At 41.0% G+C, this 22,072-nt stretch overlaps 1 protein-coding gene across 3 annotated transcripts in view; it reads left to right on the top strand.

Annotated features, from left to right (window-relative positions):
- Positions 1–22,072, top strand: part of LOC134543316 (tetraspanin-5) — an 80,753-nt gene that overhangs the window by 49,795 nt on the left and 8,886 nt on the right. Inside the window, exons 2-9 of one of the 3 annotated variants that reach the window (XM_063388258.1) lie at positions 1,918–2,038; positions 7,537–7,610; positions 9,516–9,590; positions 11,684–11,782; positions 14,967–15,095; positions 16,076–16,126; positions 18,877–18,987; positions 20,872–20,988. In XM_063388258.1, the coding sequence (XP_063244328.1) occupies positions 1,918–2,038; positions 7,537–7,610; positions 9,516–9,590; positions 11,684–11,782; positions 14,967–15,095; positions 16,076–16,126; positions 18,877–18,987; positions 20,872–20,988 (777 nt within the window). The remainder of the gene's footprint in view (positions 1–1,917; positions 2,039–7,536; positions 7,611–9,515; positions 9,591–11,683; positions 11,783–14,966; positions 15,096–16,075; positions 16,127–18,876; positions 18,988–20,871; positions 20,989–22,072) is intronic. The other 2 variants (XM_063388257.1, XM_063388255.1) reach the window with 2 other exon arrangements.

The raw sequence follows: 22,072 nt of genomic DNA on the forward strand, positions 1-22,072 counted from the left end.
TCACATCAACGGCAGTATTATGTAATCAATGAGGTAATGAAATATCCTGAAAGGATATTTTCTTCTCTGTAAAGTAAATTTGTAATGCAGCCCTCTTAATGTTAGTCTTGTGAGTTATTTCGTCTTCTAATATGCTACAGCAATGTATAAAATTAAGTTTTGTTAGTGTTTTAGTCTTGTGTAATGTGATAAATTCAATATTTTTTTTGTATGTTCGTATTCATAAAGGTAGGCTACATATCGTATTAAGATAAATAGTAATATTTGTAAATTTAAATTCTTTGAAACAACGTCGATAAGAGGTTCACCTACCTCTGTTAAACTGTATGATGGTGCATTGTAAAAAATTAGGTAGTCTGACTTAAGTGAGATTGTATTTAGATTGTGTGTGATGCATATGCAATATCTAAGCATATGCATTTATGTTATTATCCTTTTAAAACGTTACATGATGAATTTCGTATACTTTTTAATGTCAACTAACATTATTTTTCACGGACTATTACATCCAGATAAAGAATAATTACCACATGTTTGAAGATTAATTGTATTCCGATACGTTTAAAGTATTAAAATTTTTAGTTTTAGTTTTAGATACGACTCATACTACATTTGTTAAAGTGAGGTTTCTTGATTCTGAATCCCTGCATCTGCAATTTCCTAGTGAGCCGCCGGTCAGATTGTCATCCTCTCAGATTGTCGAGGAACCAGATACATTTTTCGTCGAGTAAACTCGAGCTGTCAACCTTCCCACTAATCCTGTGATAAGGGTATAGTAGCTTTATCACGCGCTGCGGCTACAGTTCCTTCGGTTGAAAAAGCCACTAAATCTCACTGTTAAAAGAGAGAACTTCTAGAGCAGAATATTGGAAATAAACATTTACTGACACGGCCTCTTAACATTTTAGAGTTGGGTAGGACTCATGCAACTGTCTACTAACTGATAGGAGCAAAAAAAAATGTAACAGTGCCTACCAATCTGCAGAAAATAAATTCTTGCATAACGCATATCAACCTATGTTAAATTATTTGAATAAACGTTTATAACGGGGGGGGGGGGGGAAATGAAAATTTTCCGGAAAGAAATATTTTGTTAAATTTTTTTCACAAAACGTTTCCTCAGGAAAATTTCCCACTCACATATCTGGCGCCCTGTGATACAAAAATGTTTTGAAATAACTATTAAAAGTTCTAGAAAAAGTCCTGAAATTATTATTTGAAGTTGTAGACATGCTGTGTCTGTACACTTTTCTTCTTCTTTCAAATGGAACAGAGATATTCATGTAAAACTACAGATATTTGTACAATTGCATGAAAACAACTGTAATCACTTCTAAATAGTGTTCGCTGTAATACTGGGTGCGGATTCTTACCCGAGCATCTATCCACTGTGTTGGTCACAGTACCTCCAATAGTTGAAGTATTTTGTAAATGTTTTCCCCAATATTAACTGCGCACATTAATAAGCACAATAAAACAAAATAAAGTCAAATTATTGAGTATTCCATTGTTTGAAGGAAAAAAATTATGCTTGAATGAAACTTCTATCAAATTACAAAATCATGCAGTAGTAGCTTGGCTTCTGGGTTGTAGCCGCGTCATAGGCGAATAATTCAACCGACGTTTCGGTCGACATTGCAGTCGCCATCATCAGGGAGCAGTTACCCACAGTAGGTAAACTGCTCCTTGATGATGGCGACTGCAAAGGTCGACTGAAACGTCGGTTGAATTATTCGCCAAGGACGCGGCTACAACCCAGAAGCCAAGCCACTTCAGACAATGGCCGTTGAAAGCCTGCGAACATTATAAAATCATGCGCCAATTTTGGTAGTAAACACTCGGTATTAGTTGATGTATGCAGTAGGTAGTGTTCCCGAGGAGTGTGTGTATGGTGAGGGTGAGGGTGACTGTGCGCAGCTGCTGGGGCTCGGCATCCTGGCGGTGGGAGTCTGGGCCTGGACCGAGAAGGACACCTTCAACAACCTCAGCCGCCTCACCAACGTGGCGCTCGACCCCGCCTTCATCCTCATCCTCGTGGGTGAGTACTGCCCGTGGACTGCTGTACTGCCCGTGGACTGATGTACTGCTCTTGAACTGATGTACCGTGGACTGATGTACTGCCCGTGGACTGCTGTACTGCTCTTGAACTGATGTACTGCCCGTGGACTGCTGTACTGCTCTCGAACTGATGTACTGCCCGTGGACTGCTGTACTGCTCTTGAACTGATGTACCGTGGACTGATGTACTGCCCGTGGACTGCTGTACTGCCCGTGGACTGATGTACTGCTCTTGAACTGATGTACCGTGGACTGATGTACTGCCCGTGGACTGCTGTACTGCTCTTGAACTGATGTACTGCCCGTGGACTGCTCTACTGCTCTCGAACTGATGTACTGCCCGTGGTCTGCTGTACTGCTCTTGAACTGATGTATCGTGGACTGATGTACTGCCCGTGGTCTGCTGTACTGCTATTGAACTGATGTATCGTGGACTGATGTACTGCCCATGGTCTGCTGTACTGCTCTTGAACTGATGTATCGTGGACTGATGTACTGCCCGTGGTCTGCTGTACTGCCCTTGAACTGATGTATCGTGGACTGATGTACTGCCCGTGGTCTGCTGTACTGCTCTAGAACTCATGTACCTTGGACTGCTGTACTGCCCGTGGATTGAAAAGCCCACTCGGGCTGGCGTGTATAGAAAAGAAGGTTCTCGAATTTTACGTCTCACGTGACCGCCTCGTCTGTCACAGGAGAGAAGTTAGCGAGCGAATCGGGCAGTGCTGACCGACGAGAACAAAAAAAAAAAAACATTGTCGCTAATAAATCAGCCAGTGGAAAAAAAGCAAACGTTGGTAGGAAAAACACGAGGCTTTGAGTTTTAGCCTGACGCTGAACGAGTTCCCGGAATGCCCAGGTCTCTGTATCATTGCCCTCTCATAGCCGGCAGTTCGCTTTAATCTCGTTTCACTTCTGCATTCCTGAGCCCCCGCGGGTTTTCTTCGGTGTTTTACCGGCTTCGCTTTCCCTGTCGCCTGGTCCATTTGAACCCAGCGAGCATGTTGGAAAATAAAAAGCTTTCCCGGTGCGACGCGCCGTTTTCATACCGCCACGAGCTTCTTTCTCTCTCTTCCCCATTCCAACGAGGTTTTTTTTATATCCTGCTTCAGATCCATTCTGCGCTGATGCACTGGATGGTAAGTGATCCGCGGAGGAAATTACAGACCACCCTTCTCGGCACAGTGAGCTGTTCCACTCGGTGAAAACTTCCGTTGGCTATACACACGATTCGACTCTGCAGTAACTGTGGTTTTTTCTTTTACTTTCAATCCAACAAAGGCATGGAAATCTCAGTAAAGGTCCTGATGACAGAACAAATTATATTTTCAAACCATGCCCTTCAATTTTTAGTCCGCACATTATGACCAAAATTGTAGTAATTTTGGTGAAAAGTCGAGATTTTGTCATTTTATAAACAGCCATAGGCTACTGTGGTATTTTAAATTATGAAAGGCCATTTCTTTCTTAATAATGTGGTAACGTGATTTTGTACATTCTATTTTGATAAAATTTCATAATTTTGCCCAATTCACAATCTTATTATGAAATGACCCAGAACTCACCACGAAGAGGTGGATGCGACTTGAGTTCCATACACATCCTACCCAACCATCCAACCAATTATATTGATATAGTCAAGGACATAGTCTGAAATTCTGATTTTTGATCAATTTCTGCCACTGTGGGCCTTGGTTACAAAGTTTTTCTAACGTAGACTTCGAGTTTTCTTGTCCGCACGTTTTTTTCTGCAGACTATGTGACAAGTTCGACGCATCTTTCAACAGTTTGTAATGTCGTGGAAAGAGTCTTATCTTGCAGAACTGACGAAATAGCCAAGTGATACAGAACTAGCCTGGACATTCGGGAGTGGGTTCCGCTACAGCCAGAGTACCTTTACGGCCACTTCAATGTCTTGGTCCATGGAGAAATGCCTCGGCAGTTGAACAGCATCGGAAGGTACCTTCTCCAGGAGCGCAGGATGGTTACTCTTGAATTTGCGTGGCTTGAGTCCACCTTCGTCAAGAAGTGCTGATAGTTTATCGCTCACGTTCCAAGGCTGCATCTGACTCGGGAAGACGTCATCCGCGGGATACCTGACAGGAGTGCCATTGAAGCAGCAGGGAACGTTCCCGCTCATAACCGCAGGTTTATGCAGGGCGTGAGTTGCCAAGCAGGGCGCTTTCCAGCCGGCAAGCCTCCACTGGCTGCGATTCGTCGAACCACCACACAGTTCGTTGGAAGTATTGGTGATCTCCGTGCACAACTATCTACCTTTGCACTGTTTTACAATCACTGGATGCAGGCGGGGATCACTTAGTACCTCAACTTTGTCTTGCTGCAGCTTCGGGTCTTGAGAGCAGGTCTCTTGCAGACGCCTCAGTCGGGTCTCTGGCCGAAGCATCGGTAGGAACCGGAAAAATTCGCGGATTCAATGACCTCTAGGATAGCCTCCATTATTCTCTGCACATCTCAAGTAAACACGCGTGTTCATTGGGTACTAAATTGTGAGGCGTCTCCACTGGTTAGCTTGTGATTCGACGCTTCTTTGGTCGATAGTCTCTCATTGGCCCAGAGAGAGCAGAACCAGCAGAATTATACACATGTTTGAATTTCAGCCTATCGCGAAATGAATCCGCGAATTTTTCCGGTCTCTAAACATCGGAGACTTCGCGGAGTCTCTTGGTTGAACTGTCTGGCCTGATCATGCAGTGATGAGGAATGTTAAAGTGAAGTCAGAAATCATTCTGCGACTTAGGTACCTTTCCCATGTGCCCAGACGTGTCAAAAAAAAAAATCATCCGTGAAATCTTAATGTTGCGCGTTCTCACTCAGTCGACTTTTCATACGAACGAACCTGCTCAGTGCGAGGGATCTAGAGTTTCCAGTTCCGGTTCTGAATCCCTGTACGGCAGGGCAGCACTGTACCGCCCTTCAGCGCTTCTGCAATGTGTTTGCTTGAACAGTTCTTCACATGCAGTGTTGTCTTGGGAGAGACACTGGTCTGTGGAAAGCATTTGTGAGACACTCGTTATGTATAAACATACAGTGCAAACAGAGCTTATAGACAAAACAAAATGAAAGCTGTTTCTCCCTCCCGTGGTAGGAAGCTTGACAACAGAGACCATCACTCGGGCCATGGCGAATAAACTTGCGTGACAGTGACGTCACAATATGTGCGGGAAGTTCAGTGCACGCTACAGTTCGCCCTGTGACTGCAGGCTTGCGTTTCCGGCCATTTGTTCCTCGACAAAAAAAAACTTTTTTTTCTGCCACCCATTCAATTTACGCCCAGGAGTTCCCGTACATCCTGTGTGTATATATATGTACTCAAAATAGTTATAACTCCACTATTATGAAAAATATTCATCCAGGTGAAGTTATTATACATTTGTTTGAAAAGTTTTTTGATAACACCGACTACTAGCTTAAGGGGTAGGATTAAATATGTGTGAAATGAAAAAAAAATTCATATTGCCCGTATAGTAACCACAGTATCAAATTCGTTTTAAGTTATTTTAAGCCTTTTAAATATCATCCAAAACTTTTGTCTGAAACAATTTTTTTTTGTTACGACCAACCCTTACTGCAAGGCGTGATAAAAAAAGAAAGGGTTACAGAAAACATCCCTTTCGTTTCGGCTACATGTGCAGGCAGATTTAGAAGTCGTATTTACGTACTTTGGAACAAAAATGACGTATGTCGATTCTAATCAATTTTCAATTTACTGAAAATCAATTTTAATCTCCACTTATCTTAAAGTATCAAAAGTCGAATAGTCATGAATATTTCAGGAAAATGTAAAATACATTTTAATAAATTCAATACAAGTATTTCGTCCGAAATAATGAATAAATTGAAAGGTAAAACTTTTCCAACCTCTGATGGGCTATATAAAAAAAGACAAATTTGCATAACAATTCTATCACCAAACGTACACCAGGGTCTTACTCCTGTTTCTACATAATCGCCAAAACGATCGAGGAATATGTCATATCGTAACGCTAGCTTCTCGATGCCTTCTTCCACAAAGTTAGCCGCCAGTGAATAGAGACATAGGGCCAGCGCCTGTACCTCTCTCTCCCTCACGACAACGCTGTGAGGCGGGTGGACTAACAGCGCGGCGCATTCTGCCCCCACTGTTCGCAAATACTGCGATAAGCCTTATAGCTTTGAATATATATACTGTATAGAAGTCGCGAGTGGATAGGATTTACTCTACGTATTTCAGAAGTGTATGAGGAGCAGCTTGGGAACTTCACCGCTGCAGTGCGCTGCCGTAACGCCCTGTATCGTCTTAGTTGTTATTTACACGTTAGAGCGCAGAACTGTCGCCCGCTGTCATTCCCCGCACCCCTCACCAATCATGCACTGCAGCTCAAGGTTGTTTAACGGGAGGGGGAAGGGGTGTTTGAAGAGTTCGACACTTGTCCGCTAGGGACCACCACAAGTCGATGCCCTAGAGATGGTGGCGATTGCGGCGGTGAATTAGCCAACTACCTCAAAACCGTATTAGAAATTTTAACCTGGGCTGGCGACTTCTATACAGTATATATATTCAAAGCTTATAGAGAGATAGAGAGAGGGATATGTAGATATATAGAGCGATAGAGTGAGGTATATGTAGATATGTAGAGATGTAGAGAGATGTGGATAGAGATATGTACATATGTATATATAGCGATATAGATAGATTTTTTAGTATATAGGATGTCCGTGAAAGACCACACGTTTTTTTTTTTGGATCAGATAGAGAATACATTTCTGAGACAGGAAGTCTTTGCCGATTTTTGATCTGACCCATAGGTAATTACTAATTAGTAATTAATTAAAATAGTTAACCAATGATGAGCGCGCTCTAAGAGCTTGCCCCCTTATACTATTGGCGCGCCGTGAGAGACAGTAAGCAGTAATACCTCGCGCTTCTCTCTCTCTCTCTCTCTCTCTCTCTCTCTTTCTCGGTAGGCACAGTCCCCCCACTCTTCTTCTTTCTCTTAGAGCGCGCTCATCATTGGTTAACTATTTTAATTAATTACTAATTAATAGGGGCACGCATTTTTCGCGAAAAGATTCTGAGACTAGCTGAAAGTTAAAACAATTTAGCATCGTTTGTGTGTCATGATAGGGTGGGTTTCTTTCAGGTACATGTCGATTGCTAAACCACCAATCAAAGCTATTCAGTGCGGAAGCAAACGCTTCCTGAGTGGCTCAATGAGTCAACGACTTCTCTCGCCGACGGCCGGTCAATCACAAAGAAGAAACCGCTGCTGCGGGTATACCTGTTCAGATTTATTCGCGAAAAATGCATGTCCCTATAATTACCTATGGGGTCAGATCAAAAATCGGCAAAGACTTCCTGTCTCTGAAATTTATTCTCTATCTGATCCAAAAAAAAAAGTGCTGTCTTTCACGGGCATCCTGCATATAGAAATGCAGTGACATCTAAAGAGCTGAGAGAGGCGGTGTGTGTGCTTGCAGGGACAGTGACCTTCGTGATCGGCTTCACTGGCTGCGTCGGAGCACTGCGAGAAAACACGTGCCTGCTGGCGGGGGTGAGTGCAGCCCGCAGCCCCGGACCACTCGGAGCCTTTCCCGACAACACCCCGTGTTCATTCCACTGTTGCAAATATATTTTTGACGTGACAACGTCTAATAAATCGACGAACGCTGACTGCACGCATGAAAATTTGTCACGTTGCGCCTGAGCCGAGCGTGCAAGAACCGGCCAACCACCGTGCGAGAAAATCTATAATATCAAACAGGTTAAGGCCGGGCTTTTTAACTAATTGTTCGTGATTATATTTAAACAAATTATTTAAATTAAATTGTGCAAAAACTGTAAATAATATTTGAAAATTATAAAAGTATGCAATTTTTCATCAATGTTTTCTTATGACGTTATCACGTGAAATTATCGTCCGTAAACCGACTTTACAGACAACCCCCTTTCTTTCGAACTAGGAAGTCCCGTTTACACGATAACATGAAATAAGAGTGAAGTGCGAGTGAGGGTTGGGAGGGGCGGGAAAGGCGAAAATGTAATTAAAAGCAATTGACAGGAAGGACAAATAACGAGGACAGCGCGGGAGGGAACTAAATGAGAAAAGGCTGAGTTTCGGCTGTCGGTTGTTTGCAGCTGGCGCCAGACTTCTGGGAAAACTTTTGGTAGCAGTGCTTTCTTCCAGAGTGTCTCTTGTTAGCCAGACTTCAGGCGTCTCCAATGCAGGACAAGCTCCTGACAAGTGCAGGAATAATAACTTTGCCTCAGGAGCTACAGTATCTCATTAATTGGGAATTTGTTTGAATACCCTTTTGCATATACGGTTAAAAAAATATACGTGAGAAGAAAAATGTAACTGAAATTAAAAAAAAAAACAAGAGTAGATTATTTGATGGGTTAGAGCTTTTCTCGAACATTAAATCCATTGGGAGAATTCCAGTAAAAATTTCATAAAACCAGTAAAAAAATTTACAAGAAAGAAAAATTGCATTTAAACATTCATATCAGGCACAATGATGTATTCATTCATTGCCTGCTTGGCTTTATTTAGAAAAAGGCATACACTGAGAACATTTGTTATTTGATTCAACAAAATAGTACTGTTTATAACACAGGGTTTATCTGATGAGACAAAAAGATTTTGGGCTGAAAAAATTTTTTATGAACAACAAAAATAGTTGTGCTCTATCACCTAAATTTAGAGTCAATCCCATTAAGTATATTTGGTTCGCCACTGTGATACATGGTTTATCACTTTAATGATGGAATTACCAAAATGGTAATAGACCAATATTATATAAAGAAATCAATATCTTGTATTCTCTTAAATTATTTTTAAATATTATTATTTGGGTGTGAATGTCTTCTCGAACATTGAAATGATTATTCTAAGGCACATTCTAAATGTGCATCAGTCAAGAAGCCACTGTACTCATTGTTAATCTGCGCTTGATTCCACAAGTTTTGCTAACGGCAGTTGTACTAATTAGCAGTTATTGGTATCAGAGTTTCAAAGTGTGGTTAAAAATTAATTGATCAACAACAGGAATGTTTTTACTGTTTTATCAACTCTCTTGTAAAGCATCACTGCTCTCGCCATATCCATAGTGAAAAGTAATTAGCCGCTTTTCGAAACATGTCATGCGCTGCACGAGATATATGTTTAACTGACCAAATTTGTATCATCAGTTACTCTAAAATAATGCACAGTTTGAATCACATTTGAGTTACAAAATTTCAAAGTGTTTATAGTTTTTCAGTTTCAAAATTTCAGCTTGATAGTTGTTTCTGATCAGGACCTGCTGTAAATGGGATAAAAGAAATTATGAACATTTTAAAGGATTGTGCTAGAAATAAGTTAAGATTCTAGTTTCATAGATACCAAAGCATGATGTATGTATTGTGACAAAGTTGTTGTGAGTGAAGTACTTGGCTCACGGCTTGCTGCTCGTTGCAGTACGCCATCTTCCTCGCCATCCTGCTGCTGCTGGAGATGACGGTCGGCCTCCTGGGGTTCATCTTCAAGGAGTCGGTACGTCCTGGACTCCGGGGAAGGTTTTTTTTTTTTTGAAAAACGAAAACATCACTAACTCCCACATGGAAAACGTCACATCCATTTGAACGTATTATTACAAGGGACCGGAAAAATTCGCGGATTCAATGACCTCTAGGATAGCCTCCATTATCCTCTGCACTTCTCAAGTAAACACGCGCGTTCATTGGGTACTAAATTGTGAGTCGTCTCCACTGGGGGTAGCTTGTGATTCGACGCTTCTTTGGTCGATAGTCTCTCATTGGCCCAGAGAGCTCCAGTTAAACCGCGAGCCAATAGCAGAACCAGCAGAATTGTACACATGTTTAAATTTCAGCCTATCACGAAATGAATCCCCGGATTTTTCCGGTCTCTAATTATATCTTGTAGGAGAAATAGAAAAATCTTTTGTCTGAATAAATGTTTGATATGACCAACCATATGACCAACGAGGGGTTGGAAAAAAACAAGGGTTGGAGGACAAAAAAAAATCATAAATCCCTTATTTACCGCGGCTCGATCGCACCGCTCATTGGATGTTACCCTGGTGCCCCCCTCCCCTCGCCCCGTCCCCTGATCCCTCGTGCCAGGGGGTGCGACACGGGCACTAGAAACTGTGCAGTTGAGCAGTGCCTGAATCAAAACCTAAGTTTCAAATATAAAGAAAACATAGACATGTCTTAAACATAATGACTTACAATAAAAAGTAATTGTACAAACATTATTAGTTCATAATATGGAACCAACGATTAAACTAATCAAGTAATATGGACAACACAACAGCGACAGCACAGAAAAAAAAATCTTAACCTCATAATATTAGACAGTGCAAGCATTCCGTTGAAGTTACTTAGTGATGAAAAATAATATAACAACACAGACGAACAAAGCGGGCTAACAACGATGAGACAGATTAAATGCAGGCAGACAACAAACCTGAACAACGCAGCAAACACATAAACACGGCGATGAAGATACTGAAGATACTTTTTTTTTTTTTTATATAGAAAACAGCCCCTCCACGCTGAAGTCAGTCTCACACAGCCGAAGTGTTTGTGAGCCCTGCTAACCAAATGGGAATGATTTGACTTGAGGGAATTGATGCGTGCCAGGTGGGACCTATACGCTTAAGTAGACAATATAAAACTGCCATTGACTCCTCCCGCTCCTGGGAGGGAGGGGGGGGAGTCATGGCGACGTGCGTCTGGCGCGATAAAGCCTGTAGCAGTGCGAACTTAGCACTCCTACAGCCTATGGGGTGTAGCAAAGGGTTAGGCAACAGTAAACCAGCGTACGCACTGGAGGAAACCTGTTACCTGTAATCTGAAAAACTAGCGCGACCGATGGGAAAATATGGATGCGGAAGAGGGTTTATAACTGAAGATACTGGAAAAGTATGGGTTTATACATGTTAGAGCTCCTCTTCTTGCACTGCCAATGGCGGGCGAGGGTTATCCTGATTGGCCGCGCACTTATTGGTTCCATTTGTCCAACATCAGCTGATTCAGTCTTGTTTTCTGTGAATTTTGCATCTTCACATTTTTTATTTAATTTTTTTTATTTTCTGAATTTTTCCATGACAAACAGTGCAAAACTGCAATGGCGTATGTCCAAAAAAACTGCAATAAATTAAAAGGAAAAGTAAATTTGGTATTTGAACAAATTAATTTATATTAAACATAATACATGTGTGTTTACATAAAATTGAGGCCATGCCTGAGTTACAACTTCAAATTTGAGTCATTTAAACAAGGAATTAGCTTTCTTGTCTGAGTTCTGGGGAGTTTCTGCGGTTGCAAATAACATTTTTTAATGCTGTGTACTGTGTAATGTATATGTTAAGTTTTAGTCCGAGGACAATTTTGATTTCAACTCGGGTTATGATCATTATGAAGCCCTAAAATTAAGTTTATAAATGAAACTGGATGTTGATATTTCACAGCTCACATCCCATTTGCAAGATATTTGTCTCGTAAATCTTGAGTAGAAGAGAAGGTTTATTGTTCATGTGGTTGTGGCCCACCCATCTCGAAGAAGGACATATGTAGTTTCCTCCGCAGAGTGTGATTGAGCAGTGTGCTTTGTGCTTGCAGATCAAGAACCAAGCCACCAAAGGATTCCAGGCGTTCATAATCCATTATCGGGAGGATCCGGACCAGCAGAACCTCATAGACTGGATTCAGGAAGACTGGGTGAGTTCCACAGTCAACATCCATCCATGAATTATGTCAGACCGTTAGGACAAAGATCCAGTGCCAGAGACAAGATTGTGTGGTGAGTGCGATTAAATTCACCTCAATTACCTCATTTCGTCTATTAAAATATAGAATTAATTTCAAAAATCTTTAGTTAAGCTTTTGTTTAAAAACCTAAAATATTATATAAAAATAAAAATTATTTGGTAATGTAAATATAAGCAGACTATAACTAATACCATACAAACATGGCTTAAGAGAGGCCTACAGAGAAACATAAGAATGAAATATAAAGTGTAATGATTTTTTTTGTTTTTAACATTGAATATTAATTTATGATTTATATTAATAGTATTGTAATAATAAGACAGTGACAAAAAGTAAAATTTAATTTTGAAAATATTTTGGCATAAGAAATAAATTTAAACCACACAATCACTCAAATATTTTTTTAACCCCTCACAGCTTAAAGAGTTATGTAAGTTTAGTAGTTTCAATGACACCATTTCTTATTTTGATATATGATTATTACTGCACAATACTTAAGAAATAAAAAAATTTCAACTTAGCATAATATTGCTTATGGCAACCAGAAGCAAGGAAACCTCTGATTAATATGGTACTGCATACTGATTAAGTAATTAAATAATGTTATACACATGTGCCCGTAATTTGGAGGATTATAGATAAATCTGTGACAAAAAAAATTGGTTGAGGCTGTGTCGGGACTCACAGTCGGTTTAACGTGAAACATCTGTGTCAGAGAGTCTCTCTAGTGTGATGGATTGAAATGAAAATGAGGCATTGACTGCGTAATAAAAAAGGGGGTTGTCTGTAAAGTCGGTTTACGGACGATAATTTTACTTGATAATGTCATAAGAAAACATTGATGAAAAATTGCGTACTTTTTAATTTTCAAATATTATTTACAGTTTTTGAAAATTTAATGTAAATAATTTGTTTAAATATAATCACGAACAATTAGTTAAAAAGCCCGCCTAAACCTTTTTCATATTATAGAAGATTTTCTCGCACGGTGGTTGTCCGGTCCTTGCACGCTCGGCTCAGGCGGAACGTGACAATTTTTCGTGCGTGCAGCCGGCATTCATAGATTTATAAGACGTTATCATGTCAAAATTTTAATTTAAAACAGACACTGGATGGTGTTATCTTCACTCGATATGTCCATTGGTACAGGTACAACAGCTGTAGAGGTGCTCACTGAGCGTGCCGTGGTATCGCGATGCTCCCGAAACAGTCTCGCTCGCTCGGCGCCGGACACTGGGGTGCCTGTACGTGGCCCGTTGCCTCCTCTTTCCAACGATAGGCGTGATTTACATTTTCTGCTGGCTCTTGCACGGGCTGAGGCTGACATATTGTTTTTAATACTTTTTTATAGGCTTACATTGTTACATAAAAATACTAGCGACCCGCCCCGGCTTTGTTCGGGTGCAATGCTGATACTAAATATACTAATTATAAATATAAATGTAGACTAAAAACAAAAGATAATCAACAAATATCAACAACAAAAGATACCTATTCTATTGTTCTTTTTTGAACTTAAGAGGCCACTCCAGTGTTTCAGGGGCACTACGCTTCCCGCGTTAACCTCATAAGATTCAATGCTATTTTCATTTTGCTTATAACTAATTAACTAATATAGATTTCGAAATGATGCTTGCGTGATATGTAAGACAAAGATGCACTTATCAAAGCCCCTTTCTTCAAAAATGTGCATAAATAATGGTTTTATACTAATCTTTACTAATATGAATATGTGTATTGTCTAGGTTTGAACCATAATTTATGTACGTTTTTGAAGAAAGGGGCTTTGATAAGAGCATCGTTGTTTTACATATCAAGCAAGCATCATTTTGAAATCTATATTAGTTAATAAGTTATAAGAAAAATGAAAATAGCATTGAATCTTATGAGGTTAACGCGGGTTGCGTAGTGCCCCTGAAACACTGGAGTGGCCTCTTAAATACCTTATCTTTAACTACGATTTTCGATAATTAAATTTTTAAAAATTTACTTACTATTTGTTTGACTAAGAAGAAAAAATAATCAACAATTATCAACAACATGATCTATCTTGTAGGGTTCAGCCAGCGTTTGCAATGTAAGCGCAAAAAAAAATGTGTTTATTTACGACATCACATTAGAAACCTCTAAAATTATCAGTGTTTCTCTACTATATTATGCATGTATTATACATGTAAACCTTCCTCTTGAATCACTCTATCTATTAAAAATAACCGCATCAAAATCCATTGCGTAGTTTTAAAGATCTAAGCATACATAAGGACAGACAGTCAGCGGGAAGCGACTTTGTTTTATACTATGTAGTGATTGTCCAAGATACATTATACTTTGTCTAATCCATTCATCTAAATAAACTCTGTACACAAACACACGAATCACCGCGCTATCACGTCTGAGTCGTGAGCTGCGCTCAGTAGAAAGGAGCGAGAGTGGCTGTTCTGACCAATCAGCGCGGTTCCCCTTCCCCGCCAACCCGCCAGACCGCGACGCAAACTGAATGTTGTATCAGCGAGGTGACTATATGTGTTAAATAGTGACACCTAGCTGATGTCTCTAAGACTAATAGTTAGGGAATTACTAAGGCAAGATGATGCAGACCTTTTCGTTACAGTGTACAAATTTCTGTTCTGGTACGTATAAGTTTTGGTGTGATTTTAAAGACATTTCACGTCAAAAAGTTATTAGTAGAGACCTGCAAAATTCGCGGATTCATTTCGTGATATGCTACAATTCAAATAATTATACCTTAGTGCTGCTTCTGCCATTGGTCCACTGTTAATCTGGCGGACTGAGGGACAACTAGAGACCCTCACTCATAGAAGTGTCGAATCACAGGCCGCCCAGTCGAGACGACTCACAAGTCAGCAACCAGTGAACAGGTGGCATTTGCCCGAGTGTGTAGATGATAGTAGAGTCTATCCTGGAGGTCATTGAAACCGCGAACTGTGCAGGTCCTTAGTTATTAGTTGTCACTTTTACGACTTGACGTCCTCGGAAGACCTGTAGCTGATGGTGACGGGGCTGGAACCAAGGAGGAGGACAAGTGGCACCACTGCCCTCGAGTGGCAGTTCAGCCCGGTGGTCGCGCCTGACCGTGCCCACGGCACGGACTGTGATGGGACGTGTGTTGCAGCTGCAGTGCTGCGGGATCGAGGGCCCCAAGGACTGGGACCGCAACAACTACTTCAACTGCTCGTCGCGGGAAGTGGGCAGTCGGGAGGCGTGCGGCGTGCCCTTCTCGTGCTGCAAGCGCAAGCCCAACGTACGTAGTCCTCTGCGTCCGTGCTCGGCGTTTCTGAGCGTGGCTGGTGTCCGCAAGTCTTGTGGAGAATATCGAGAACTTTATCTGTACTAACATTAAAATTGTTTTATGTAAAAATGCTTACAATGATTGAAATTATAGAAAAAAAAAGTATATATTTAAATGGGGATATACTATATTAATTAGAAATTTATATTATTTTTTTATTTTGTCTGTTTATTGTTCTGTTTGCTTGTTTGTTCCGGCATAAATTGAAAACTACTTGACGGATTTCGATGAAACTCTTTTACCAGTAAATTTTTTGACTTTGTTTTTCAAGAAGCCAAATGCATACTTCCAAATCTGCTAGAACTAGAAGTAAAAAATTTCAACTGTTAATAAAGTGAAAAATATTTCCTTGTTTAATGAGAAGAGAGGAGAACATTTTGTGAGGTTTGTTTCATTAATACTAAGCACTACAACAATCTCAGATAGTAAATTGTGTACTACCTATATTCTAAATTTTAAATAAAGATGAATCTGTACCAAAAATCTTAAAAGTGTAATTGTCTGTAATAAGGTGAAACAAGGGGAAATTAAAAGTGTAATTGTCTGTAATAAGGTGAAACAAGGGGAAATTTCAGTTTAATTAATTATTATGTGCAAACAACCAAATCTAAAGAAAGTTATAATATTAAAATGGCATAATATAAGTTAAAATGTAATAGTTACATGTTTTACAAGAATTTAAAATAGGCTCCCTAACACAATGAAAAGCAGGTGTGATTTCATCAAGTTAAAAATCAGCATACTCAATAATATTTTAAAAATTAAACAGGCTTACGAATTAATACTTTTGAATTTCAACCGTAAATGATTTTTTATGATTTTAATTATTCTGTTGTGTGTATTTTTGTATTAAAAAGTTTGTAAATACAGTTGAACCCTGTTATAATTTTTACAGTCTGTGCCCGTACTGATTATGTTCTTTTCTCTTTCAGGAAATAATAAAAAACAAGCAGTGTGGCTACGATGTTAGGAAACCTGGCTATGTAAGTTTCTGCTGTTTTTTCTGCAACATTCTTTCTTATATAGATTGCTTCATCCACAAAACCATTCAGCTTAGCAGTAATTAACTAACTTTGTGCTTGTGGTAACTGAATAACTATTAACAATACCAATAACTTAACATTCTAGATATTTTATTTACTTAAAGCATCTTTCATTCTAGATATTTTATTCACTTAAAGGATCTTTCTTCTCTTTTATAAATCCCCATAATGGATTCAAAATCCATAGGAAATTTTTGTGCCAGATAGTGCTGTCTAAGTACGCAAATCTTAAGTAATTATAGTGCATTTTAAATTAACATTGTGTATTAGTTCCTATTTATAGGAAAATCACAGTTTATTCAAACCATTTGTAAATTGATGGTCTTTAAATTATGATAGTTACCCTACCAGCATACCAACCTTGTTCATGTTGCACTTTCATCTCCTGCTAGGTGTAGCATGACATGTTTTCCATTGTGTGTATTAGACTGACGTGTGTGCGCCTATACAGGGACCACCGCCTACTAGTGTTATTAAACAAATATTTTAAACTCATCTTTCGTTGGAGTTGACCGAGAGTGAAGACACTAGCCGTTAACAAAGCACAGTTGATAAACACATGAACACATTATCTTCCTACTACGGAGTGGTTGTTGTTTTGGACCCATTGCTTGAAATATATTATGACGACACTTTAGAGATTTGGCAGCTGTGAAAGACACTCAGGAGTACCAGTCACTGCCTGGTGTAATGCCCGAGTTCTCACTGACCTTCACCATTCTGTGAATAAAGCCTTTTGTTCAGGCCTCACCAGTGACCAAATTATATAAAAATTATTTTTTTTTACAAATTTAATTAAATGCAGTCATCTGTTAAAATTTTACTGTCAAAATATTCCACTCGTGAGTAGCTTGTCTCACTTCCCACACCCACTCTTGGGTTGGTCTTGCTCTCGTTTTCCATTAATATTTTTTGTATTAATAAAAGATGCTGAGCAACCCTTCACCGACAGCTAGTGACAGCTAGTGACAGCTGAGCTCCCACGGACTCTGGCAGCGTCACACCCCGCTGTGCTGTCCCCGGGGTGGCTACTCCCAGACCCGAAGACACCGCTCCACTGCCCCCTCGTGTGTAGCTAGTGTTGTCATTCCCGGCTCATGGACTCAGACTGCATTCCACAAAGCCAGTCTAGACTCACATTGTAATATAATAATCCACTTCAATAATATCATGCTAAAGGCCTGGATAAAATCAACATAGTGTTAACACAGGGATAGTTATAGTGATACAGAACTAGCACAGCGGATATAAACTTAACCCCTTTCCTTTGTGTTCTTTATTTCTTTAAGCCTTCAGAAATTAATGCTGCTGTAGTTGGTAATGTGCAATTAGGAAGAAAATATTTGTATTAACAGAATAAAATTCATAATAGCACAGGAATCACAAATTTAAATTAAAAAATAATTTTTTTCTTCTTTGGAAATTGAACTGCGATGTTTATATTGTGTGGACATATTCAATCAATAATCACAATATATAAATGTAATACCACCCTTGTGTAAATGCTTAATAAAATGTAGGATTTTAGCTAGTTAGATAGAATTACATAGAGTTCTAATGTTGTGAATAATGCTGTGTTGTGTTAGTGGAATGCTTATGTTGATTGCGTCGGGGTCTTAACACAAAGTTATGTTGACTGGTAGCTGTACCTGAATGGTGAAGGCATGTTGTCAGCATTTACTCGGAGTGGTGATGGTAGTCTGTTGGGGGTGCTACTACCCTCGGTTACCTTGGTTTGAATTGTGCGTGGCATCAATCGATACCAGCGTCAATGGATGCAGCGAATGAAAATGTATTTTATTTCCGTCGTCCGGCAGTGGAACCCTTACGCTCGACTCTTCCTCTGCGAGCACCTTCGTCGAGGTATTCAAAACATTGATCATCAGACTGTCTTATCCCTGTTTCTGGTACATCCAACTGAGCCGTTGTATGGAACACTTCCCACTACCAACCACTAGGTTTCTATAGAGAAAAGTCAGATATACCCCAAAATTATACTTTTCCACTTATGAAATAAAAATAACATGCATATAAAAATACAAATCAAAATTTTTCCCCAATTTTATAATTAATATATATATTTTATTCATCATATCATGTTAAAAAAAAAATATTGTGCCTGTAATATAAGTGGAAGAGCTTGCTAATCACGGGAGTCAGTTCAGTATTCAGCTTTAATTGATAGCAACTAACACTCTGATGGACCTGCCTACTCGGCATGTAACATGTGATGTATATTTCTGCAAAACTACTTTCTTTGTTTTTTTCAGTAGTTCTTGGATGAAAATCAAAGAAAGCTTTAAATTATTTCAGGAAATAAAAAAAAATTTTAAATTTTTTGTACTTTTGGTCGATGTTACATTAATGATCTTCATTAGAGACAGAAATTGTAATTTAACGTTGATGTTAGTGAAGACGATACCAAATGAATGACGATAGATCTGCTATAGTTAACTGCTTGAAAATTCGCTACACACCTAGAGCCAGTAAAACTGCCGCAGCGCTGCTGAGTCCGGAGGCATGCGGCACCGGCCTGCGAGCTAGTCTAGTGTCGAGGTGAAGGTGTGTGTCGGCACCACCCTCGCGTTCTCGCGTCCTCGCGACCAGGCATGGAGGGCCTCCGGAGTGTGCATGCGTGGTCGGGGGGCAGTGGCCGGCACGGAGCATGTGTGTGTGTGTGTTCTGCACAGCCCGGCGAGCGCAACATCTTCGAGCGGGGCTGCCTGCGGGCGGGCGAGGAGTGGGTGGAGGCCAACCTGGTGCCGGTCGCCGGGGTGGCCGTAGGGGTGGCCGTGCTGCAGGTAGCCCGTAGCGCAGCCCTTAGCGTAGCCCGTAGCGTAGTGCATGACTCCGGCCGGCCACTCCCCCGGGCTGTCGCAGGTAATGAACACAACACACGACGTCTTCGAGCGGGGCTGCCTGCGTGAAGGCGAGGAGTGGGTGGCCGTGCTGCAGATAGCTCGTAGCGCAGCCCGTAGCGTAGCCTGTAGCGTAGTGCATGACTCCGGCCGGCCACTCCCCCGGGCTGTCGCAGGTAACTAGCACAACACACGACATCTTCGAGCGGGGCTTCCTGCGTGAAGGCGAGGAGTGGGTGGCCGTGCTGCAGATAGCCCGTAGCGCAGCCCGTAGCGTAGCCCGTAGCGTAGTGCATGACTCCGTCCGGCCACTCCCCCGGGCTGTCGCAGGTAACGAGCATCCCCGGCCACTCATACACACCTTCCTGTCACCAGCCACTCGGCTATTCGTTTGATATATGGCACCTCAGCAAGTCTCGAGGCTCTCGTAATCCCAGCTGTCACTCTCCTCTGATGTTTGGTTTTTTTGCTAGTCCTCTACTGCAGGAAAAAAATAGGTTTGGGGAAGAAATGCTTATTGTTTAATTGGATATAAAATTGCACTGTGCATGAATGACATTTATAGAAAAATCTATAATAAAATCGGAATTACTTGACAGAATTCGGTGTGGTTGGGTTATTGTGGCAAGTTGTTTAGATTCTATTATATTTTTTTTTATATTTGCGTCATTCATACACTATGAAATCTTTCCTATCCTCTTAGTAAAAAAAAAAAACATTTCAATAAGTGCTCTGAGGATGACCCACCCACCATGTTGCTGAAGTGCAACATGTAAATACTTCTGTTGATTGGCACGGGGCACACACCTCGTCGAGCTTTCAGCTTCAGGTGGTCACGCACGGCAACCGTGCGTGGCACCTGATTCTTTCTTCACGTTGCCCTCTCACTAACATTTGTCCTTGGCGTCTGCTTTCTGTCTTCTTTAGCTACAAGGACTTTCGTGTTTCGCGTGCTCACATTCTTACATTTTCTTTTTGTTCCTGACTTATTCTCTATTCATCTCGCTTTGAGCTGTAGGGCAATTTTTACCATTCCAGATCCGCATTGCAGAAACTTTGGTTTGTGTGTGTGCTTCTGTGTGAATCCTGGAATCCTGTGGAACTGCAGTGTTTGCTGCGCTGGCCAGACTATCGGCCGTGTGCGTGCAAGTGCGGGTGGTGATGTCGTGGGAACGAGCTTGCTTCCCACTCGCGCTCGCCGAGTGAGCGGTGGAGCGGGCCGGGCGGACAGGTGGCGTCAGGTGGCGGCAGGTGGCGACAGATGGTGTCAGGTGGCGGCAGGTGGTGGCAGGTAGCGTCAGGTGGCGGCAGGTGGCGACAGATGGTGTCAGGTGGCGGCAGGTGGCTGCTGGTGGTGACAGATGGTGTCAGGTGGTGACAGATGGTGTCAGGTGGCGGCAGGTGGTGTCAGGTGGCGTCAGGTGGCTGCCGGTGGCGACAGATGGTGTCAGGTGGTGACAGATGGTGTCAGGTGGCGGCAGGTGGCTGCTGGTGGCGACAGATGGTGTCAGGTGGTGACAGATGGCGTCAGGTGGCGGCAGGTGGCGGCAGGTGGCGGCAGGTGGCGTCAGGTGGCGGCAGGTGGCGACAGATAGTGTCAGGTGGTGACAGATGGTGTCAGGTGGCGGCAGGTGGTGTCAGGTGGCGTCAGGTGGCTGCCGGTGGCGACAGATGGTGTCAGGTGGTGACAGATGGTGTCAGGTGGCGGCAGGTGGCGACAGGTGGCGTCAGGTGGCGGCAGGTGGCGGCAGGTGGCAGCTGGTGGTGGTGTCGCATGTATCCCCCCCCGGCGGTCGCGAATGGTAATGTGAGCGGTGCTGTTGGCAGCAACAGGACATCACCAAGATAATCTTCGAGAAGGGGTGTGTGCAGGCGGGCGAGGAGTGGATGGAACGCAATCTGCTCATAGTGGCGAGCATTGCCGTGGCGACCGCCTTCCTCCAGGTATGCCAACCCCTGCGCAGTTCAGTCTAGACCTCAAACACGTGTGCTGATACCTAACTGTCTTAGAAATTTGGTATGAAATAAAAACTATATGTCACAGAAGAAGTAAACCTAGGTTTACCCAGGGTAACTTAGCGTTATCCAAGATTGTAGGGTAAAGTCCAAATAATCACTCAAATAAATTTCCTTCTATGTACTCATAGGTCTGCCCAATGCTTGCTGGGTAATGCAACATTTTTGAGCAGATTAGGTTAGTTAGTTAAGGTATCAATGATACTAAAGTTATCAATAGTTTGGTTTTTCTATCATTACCCAGTTGGGTAGATCTAGGTGTTCATGGATGAACACAGAATTCAAATTTATTTCAGTTACTATTCGAACTTTACCCTACAAACTTGGATAATGCTAAGTTAACCTTGGTAAAACTAGGTTTCCTTCTGCTTCTAGCATTTCCCAAAACGTATGTAATATTACCAAGCATACCAATGTTGATAGCAAAAATTCTAGGAATGAAAAGGAACCTTCATGAACATGGATAAAAAATTTACAGTACAACTATGTTATAAATGCATTTTAACAAACAACATTTCATCTCATTTACACTCAGTTAAATTTTGTACACTTCTGATACTATAAAGTGTTTTAAAATATTTTAAAATGTAGTTGGATACAAAAATATTTTTTTTTTAAAATAAATTTGTTTTGAACAAAAGAAGAGAAAGAGGGTATAAAAAAATGTTAGCATTCTAGTCTATCGCAAATCAATGCACAGATTTCCTTCTGATTATAGGCTTTTAAGCTTGCCTAATGTTAACTATTTAAGGTAAGTCATGTTTATATTAATTCAGTATCATTATACTTATATATTGATGAATATTTCAAGGTCTACAGTATAAATGCTTCTGTAGGAAAGAAAAATGTTTTAGAAAATATATCATGCAAAATTTTCATGTTAGTTTTTAGACTCACTAAGCAGTGTATTTTAGGATAATATAATTTTCTTAGATGATTTTTTCTGAATGGCTATGTTTATTTCCTGAATGTAATAATTTTTTTTTTAATTCTTAGGATATAAATTTATTAC

This window comes from Bacillus rossius, assembly GCF_032445375.1.
Source record: "Bacillus rossius redtenbacheri isolate Brsri chromosome 9 unlocalized genomic scaffold, Brsri_v3 Brsri_v3_scf9_2, whole genome shotgun sequence".
Lineage (NCBI taxonomy): Eukaryota > Metazoa > Arthropoda > Insecta > Phasmatodea > Bacillidae > Bacillus > Bacillus rossius.